Source organism: Salvia splendens, chromosome 8, assembly GCF_004379255.2.
Source record: "Salvia splendens isolate huo1 chromosome 8, SspV2, whole genome shotgun sequence".
Taxonomy (NCBI): domain Eukaryota; kingdom Viridiplantae; phylum Streptophyta; class Magnoliopsida; order Lamiales; family Lamiaceae; genus Salvia; species Salvia splendens.
The window spans coordinates 27,889,732-27,897,365 of record NC_056039.1 but is presented as its reverse complement, the minus strand read 5'-3'; the positions used below and the strand labels follow the sequence as shown (position 1 = coordinate 27,897,365).

Below are 7,634 nucleotides of genomic sequence, written 5' to 3'. Positions count from 1 at the left end.
TTAATTTTCCATAAGTAAAATTATCATAATTGATATTAATATTTCCTTGTCTTAATTGGGTTCTTACTCTTTCGGCAAAGAGATAAGGTAACCCATCTATGAATTTAGACTTCCAATGAGCACTATTACTTTCTGGGAGTTCCATAACCCTACTTAAAAAAGTATCTTTGTACCATCTAAAATTAGTAAGAGTTTTGCATCTTAAATTTTGAAGTAGGGTTCTAATAGTCTCACTATTATCAGACCATCTTCCTGTAAAGTGTTCCATAATATTTATGACAAGAGTATAAACAGAATTTTCTATAACATTATTGTCTTCTGTTTTTACCGAGGTAAGAATAATATTTCTATTTTCTGTGGTGAGATAATTATCCCACCAACCTTTTAACTGACCTGTAAAGCCTGCTGTTATCATTTTTGCAATTTGGCTATCAGTATTACCAAGGTTTTTGCCACAGTACTATACATGAGCATTCTATGGATAATATTTTGAATGTGTCTATCGTTATAACCATCAATATTCCATTCATAAATATTTTTCCCATTATAAGAATTATTTATTGTATACTCCTGTTCTTCAATAAGGACATCCTGGGGGGTTGGTCTATTATAATAATACATCCTTTGGGTTGGTCTATCAACAAATTTAACTTTTTCCAGTTTATAAATTTCTTCTATATTTTGACCATCACTATCAGTTTCCTCCATTCCTTTATTGAGAGTATTGATTTTAAATTTATTGAATTGTTTAATTATAACTTCTTCAATGTTATCCTTAGCTCTCATTTTAAAATCTTTTATGATAGGAGGAGGTTGTATACTAGGAGTACAAACAACCTGTTTGACTTCTTTTTCAATATAAAAGTGTTCTTTAATACTCTTTAATTCAGAAGTTATTTTTTCAATCTTACTTGTTATACAATTAATATTTTCTCCAAGCCTTATAAGATAAAGGTTTGTAAAATTTCTTTGTTTAATTATCTCGTTAATATAACCCATGGTATTAATAAAGGATTCGTTATCAATCAATTTATGAAAAGCTTTAAAATACCTAATTTCATTGTCTTCTTCTATTTGAAAAGATCTATGAGGAGGAAAACTAGATTTAATAATTTCTCCTGTTTGGGAAAGAGTATAATTTCTTTCAATAGTAGAGATGTAATTTTTTACATAAGTATTTATGAACCAAGGAACAAACGAAATTTCTAGATTAATTTCAGCCAGTTCTTTATAAAATTTTTCAGCAAAATCTTTCTTTTCTTGGGAAGAGAAGCTGGTATTAAACCAATCTCTAAAATCTTTCCAAATGGGTTTCTTATAATCCTCCTGTATTTTAAGTCTGGCAGGGGATCCTTGACTAAAATCAATTTTTCTTTTATCCATTTTAATCAGAGAAATTAAATTCTGATACTGTTGCGTTTGGATCAACAGTATATATTCCTCTAGCAATATTATCTTCTTTTATTTTAATTCCTTCAACTTTATCTTCCCTAACTCCTGTCTCCCTTATTCTGGAGGTGGAGGCTCTAGAGGACTCGGGATATTCAACCTTATAATTGGGGGCTATATAGAAATAATTTTCTTTATCAGATCTAGAGCATAAGCTGTCACTAGATCTTCTGTGATTTTCAAATTCGATTTGAACTTGCCCATCAGGCGTTTGAGTAATACTTAAAGGCCTGTTTTGAGTTCGAGGAACTCGTGGGACAGCGTTCTCTATAATCCAGTTTTTAGGAAATTCAATTTCTTCCCATTTAATAGATCTTCTAGTAGTGATCTCAGATTTTTTAAAATTAGTTTCTATTAAAACAGTTTCATTTATAGATTTATCCTTGATTCTACATCTTGGGTTTAAAGTATGAAGGGGTTTATAATATATCCTGCTACAGATACATATAACCTCAGATCCTGAAGTATAATTATAGCCATGAGTTTTAACATTTAAAGTTAAAGCCTCATATATATTAATATCTGATAATGAAAGTTGTAAATTAGGATAAACATTAAAGTATACAGGACCATGAGCTAAACTTGACTGTATAATACCCATTAATGAAGAATTATAATCAAGATTTCTAGCATCTCTCAGGGCTGCTATAAAACTTTCGGGTAAACCTTCTAAAGTTAAAGGTTTAAAAGCAATTTGAACTAAACCTATATGTAAAAATTTATGAGTTTTCTTATAAATTTCAAGACTCTTACTATTTAAAAGTTTTATTTCCATATCCTCTTTATTTAGAGATATGGTTTCCTCTGTGGTTTGGACAACCTGGGTTAATTTGATATTATCAAAAAACCCGTACCTATAAACAGTTCTAGGATTAATCCTAGGAATAGTCCACTTATTTAATAATTCAATGTCTTGAGGAACCTCATATTCTTCCTCAATTCTGTTTTTCACAATATTATCGGCCGTAAAAGACATGGATAAAATAAGTATTGGACAACCTAGTTAATAAGATACCAAGAAATCACATGGCTCTGATACCATCTTTCAAGGCACATGCCTTGAGGATCGTAAGAGGGGGATGCCATAATTATAGAATTATCATCCTAATAAGGGAAGGAGAAATATACCAAAAGGAATTTTACTGATTTCTTATTGATTAAATATGGCCAGTCATCCTATGTCAATAGAGGCAAGCCCAAGAAAACGCCTAAACATTGGCAACAACGGGCGAATCCAGACCCAAGGAAATAGCCATAAAAATCAATAATTAATCAAACCTGGGTATATTTTCCTTTCGATATTAAAATTATATTTCCATAATTAATTTCTTAGTATCTTATCTCCTAGTTTATCCAATACTTATAAATTTAGCACAATTTTAGTGGTATCTATTTTATTATTTGAAAATTAAAGATATACTACTATTAAGTATAGTAGGACATAGCAAGATTAGTGAAAGAAAAAAAGGGATTAAACAGTGAATTCCCTTCAGTCAAATCAAAGTGATCTGTAATGCCAAACCAGTGGGAACCACACTACAACTTACGTGACCCTTTTCAGCACTGAAAGGGGACAGATGTATAATGGAGTAATTCATTTTATCTCTTTCTTTCCTTGCTTATCCCATTCAATTTTCCATACGAAACTATGTGATTGTTAAAAGTTAGGAAAATGTCATAGGAATTAAAGGAGTTTATTCCAATATACATTTGTTGACGTATTCACATGATGTTCAAAATACTCCATGAAGTAAAAGAAAGTTTTTAACTTAAATAATTAGTGAATCTCACAAATTAAGGTAACATTTTGATTTTGCAAGGGTGCAAAATTTCATTCTTCTAGTATATATCTTATGAAGATTTGAGTTCATTTATGCAGAACCACGAGGAGTATGTATAAGAATACAAAACATAAACTAGTAGACTACTAAGTACATTTTTTGGAAAAGATACAGAATGTATTATTGAGTGATTAATGGAAGAAGAAAACAAATTATGAAGAAACTAATTCTTGACACTTGAAGGGTTGGCGATTGTTGCAGTAATTCAACTGCATTAGAGCTCCCCTCAGGCTGCACTCATTCACCTGTATACAAAAAGTAATGTGTAAAACTCAAATCAAGAACCTTTGAAAATGATGATGCAGGGGAGAGGGAGAGTCTATCTACCTGTGAAGAGTAAATCTTGGAGAGCAGAAATCCACACTCCTCTGTTAGAGCTTTCTCTCCCCCTACCATCCTAGCTACATCAGATACCAAAATATCCATTCCTTCAGCCTGCATCAAACCAAACATGTATCAATTTTTAAGTAAGTTCATGCAATAGGAAGTAGATGTAACATTTACATGTGTCAAGTATCTCACCTTGTGGATAAATCTCTGAATATGAGAACCAATGGACTCAACCACCTTCGATGCTGAGGTTAGAGCTTCCTCTAGCTCCCCGACGTCGGCCTGGAAAAGATTATTTGCAAGACTGAAGTGAGTTTATCGCATCAAGGCGCAAAAAAGCCAAATACTATATTGAGTTGAGAATTATAGTTGTTAGTAGGTAGACGAGATCTCACCCTCACATCACCACTGACAGGAAGTCTAACTGAGGAACTCAGTAACGCATTTGCTGCGCCTGACAGAGAATTCGAGTAATCCTCTTCCAGACTAGACCACTCCTCCAGGTATGGCATCTAAACAAAAATACAAACATTTCATTAATTTGAAGCCCAAATTTACCAATGCAAATCAAAGTATGGAATCCAACATATTAGGCATAATTTGAGGTTGCAGTATAATATGACATAGAACAGACTCACTAATCTAACACAATAGAAGAAGAAATTATGGAAAATGTAAGCATTCTAAAGAAAGAACTTACTTGAGATTCAAATACTGTATTCAAAGTGTTCAATCCTCGCAGCACTGCAAGTTCAATGCGTTTCTTCTTCACAATATGTCTTAAGTCAGATATCTTGCCTCCAAGTGCAAAGAATTTCCTCTGAATTAGAAAGAAAAGAGGATTAACTGATGCAACATTCAAGTATTTCAGCATATCAATGTTTCAAAAGGCAATAAACAAACCTCAGTTTCATGCTTCTGAGTTTGAACGGAAGCCTCTGCCTTTGCATTCGCAAATCGCCACTGAAGATAGTGGTTAGTCATCATTTTGAGAGAATGCACTTCAGCTTGATGATTGGACGCCTTACTCCCTTTCCTCGAATCCATCCCTGACCTCACACACGGCGAAGGATGCGGAGGCCGTGAAACGCCTCCACCGCCGGTGATCCTTGAGAATGACGAAAAATTGAGCGATCGAGCACAATCCTTGCCGGAATTTCCGAAATTCCTATCGGAGAGCCATTTATCCACGTCTGGCATGGAAGATCGCACGTCTGTTGCGCTCCGGAGCTTGGTTACCGGCGCGACGCAGAGTGGCGAGGTAGGGCACGAGGAACTCCCCTGATTCGAAGTGGTGGTGGTGCAGGAATCGGAATCGTCGACGCTGGATGTTGTCGAAATCCTGGAAAGCTTCTTCTCTACATCGGATGTGGCTTCCTGCAGAAGCCTCGCCGCGGCGGTAACGGCGGAGCATCCGTCGCTGCTGCCGCTGAGCGAGTTTGAGCGGGAGACGCTTTGCCTGAATCTGGACGGAACAATTCTATCCGTAGCGGTGGCGATTGGCGTGTCCGGTCTAGAGGAAACCGAGTGGTGGTGATCCTTTGAATTGATTCGTTGGTGGTGCTGTTTTCTGTGAATGGTTGAGATAGCCGGTGAGGGTTTGTCTAAGGCGATGATGCGGTTGGGCTCCGGGTTGAAATTCTCGTCGGTTTTGGAGGGATGGCGGCGGTGTAGGGTTTTGGGGCGCGGAAAATCGGAAGGGTGGGGAGTGGGGGCTGGGGTTGAATTGGATTGGACTAAAGGGGACATGAAGCGGGAGCTCACTTCCCTCACTTTTGGGCGGCGGTGGGGCGGCAGCGGAGCTGGTGCGGCTTGGTCGCCCATCTTTCTTTCTGTCTCTATTTTTACCCACTCAAAACCTGCAAGTGGAGGAGGAGGAGGAGGATGAACTGGAAATCCTCAATGTTGCAGGCGAGAAAGAGAGAGACAATAATGATAGAGAAAAGAGAAGATTGAAAAAGTAGCCGTTGCAAATTACTGTATTATAAAATTATAATCACGGGGTAACGGTCCTATTTCTTAGTGTGCCAGTAATATTAATATATGATCCTCTTTTTCGAAAATGGGCTTGAGAGAACAAGAAAATAATTATTCGCTCAGGAATCAGGATGGTACATTAAAAACACTACAAATGGTAACTTAAAAATATAGTAGTAGTACACTAATTATTTCTGGCTCCTAACACAAAATGCTTTTTTTTTACGATAACACGACTAAAGTATTTCACCTTTTAATCTTGGAATGAAATCATGTTTTCTTATCTTCTCCTCACCTATTTGCTCCCAAGTTCAATTTTTTGTGATTTATATAGTCTTCATTTTTAAATTGATGGCAAAATATGAAACGGAAGTGGTGCAGTGTAGTATTTTTCATACTACTAACAAATTTTGCACAACATGTTTCGGAAAGTTCACGATTTAGATTATCCATCGAACTCGTAACCATATTAAGAGTATCCACGCTAGGGCGCCCCATAGGACACCCTATCCTCTGCCATATCAGCATTTTATCCTCCTACCCTTCCACATGCAGTGGAATGCTATAGTCTGCCCTATAGCACCACAATTTAATTTTATATTTAATTTTTATGTTTGCAAATGTATCAAGCAAAATAAATAAATAAAGCACCACAATTAAGGTAAATCCTACATTTACTTCATTAAAAAAAAGTTACAAGAGTGGAGATAAAAAACAAGTGCACTACAGATAAATAGCGCATACTCTACATCATTCTCAACTTGCGGCGCAGATCATCGATTATCCACTTGAGGTATTCGGCTTCGCCCGAGTCCTCGCACTGCCTGAGGGCGTGGTGCGTGTCCAACAACGTCCTCCGGTTGGCGGCCGATACCAACTCCGTGTAGGCATTTCCCGCAGCCGAAGTCGGGGCCGGGGTCGGGGCCGAGTTCTGTGAGGATATCGCCTTCGCCCTGCCCTTGTTTTTGGCAGCCTTGCTGCCAATGGGACGCCGGGAGGACATCGGTGTGCCGGAACTCTCATCCTCGTACATCGGCTGGTTGAGGTCCATCGGAGGTGCGCCGTTGTCGCTGCTCGTATAATCACCGGCGGCGGTGTTCTTTGTCCTCTTCGCCGCAACCGATATGGGCAGAATCCCTCCTTGGAACTTCTGCTTGTCCTTCAAGATGAGCCAGGAGTTGTATTGCTTGAAATTGTCGTACAATGAAATGTGCGATGCAAGCGCTTTATCGTGCACATCCGTCAAACTCTCGTCGCTGCCCTTCTCCCTCAAGCACTTCTCGTACTGTTGGAAACGTGTAAAACATGAGGGATTTTGGAGGCTTTTCACATGGCCTAGACCTATTGTCTTTCAACTTGTGTAAACCTCTAATTTCTTTATGTTGTATCTTGAATGCCAAGCTTTTCAAGTACCATCCTCTATCCTATAAATAGGTGGATTTGAGGGATATGAAATACACCAACAACAAACATTCTCTCTTTTCTCTCAAGGTCTCTACATCATACTGTGCATCTTAGGAGCATTGTCTAGCTCGATTCTCGGAACTCCATCAAGTTCGCCGGTGCCTAGCGGGTTTGAGGTGCTTCTACACGCTAGGAGGAAGTCGTTTTATCTTTAGGGGCAATACGCCATTCCGTGAGCACTAGCCGGGGCGTAATTTGTCTTGCGGAAAGAGGGCTTTCCTCGACTCGACTTATATATTTGGTTTGCTTTATTTCCGTTGTAATTTGCATTCCTCTTTTGTTGCAAGTTTTCTTTCGATTGTAATAGTTAGAGTACCGCCTGTACACGGCTTGAGAATTTCTTCCCATTATTTCTAACAAGCGCAAGACAAATTAGTGTACTCTTTTAAGACAGGATTATACCAATCGAAGTTGGAGGAAACATGAGCTCCAAAGCTGGTATGAAGAAACGAACAGTCGCAATGTCCATGAGCTACAAAATAGTTAATTCCTTGAGATCTATCTCTTGAGAATTGTGTTTATCGTTTGTCATTTGACAAGCAAGACCAATTTAGACTTGGTAATAGTAATTGG

At 37.8% G+C, this 7,634-nt stretch overlaps 1 protein-coding gene across 1 annotated transcript; it reads right to left on the bottom strand.

The window, feature by feature from the left end:
- Nucleotides 1-3,344: 3,344 nt before the first annotated feature.
- On the bottom strand, nucleotides 3,345-5,612 carry LOC121743664 (protein ENDOSPERM DEFECTIVE 1-like). The gene is made up of 6 exons (XM_042136993.1): nucleotides 4,524-5,612; nucleotides 4,321-4,440; nucleotides 4,016-4,132; nucleotides 3,813-3,902; nucleotides 3,618-3,725; nucleotides 3,345-3,535 (listed from the first exon to the last, which is right to left on the bottom strand). The coding sequence occupies exons 1-6, from the start codon at nucleotides 5,442-5,444 to the stop codon at nucleotides 3,443-3,445; spliced, it is 1,449 nt and encodes a 482-aa protein (XP_041992927.1). The 5' UTR covers nucleotides 5,445-5,612; the 3' UTR covers nucleotides 3,345-3,442.
- Between the last annotated feature and the right edge of the window lie 2,022 nt (nucleotides 5,613-7,634).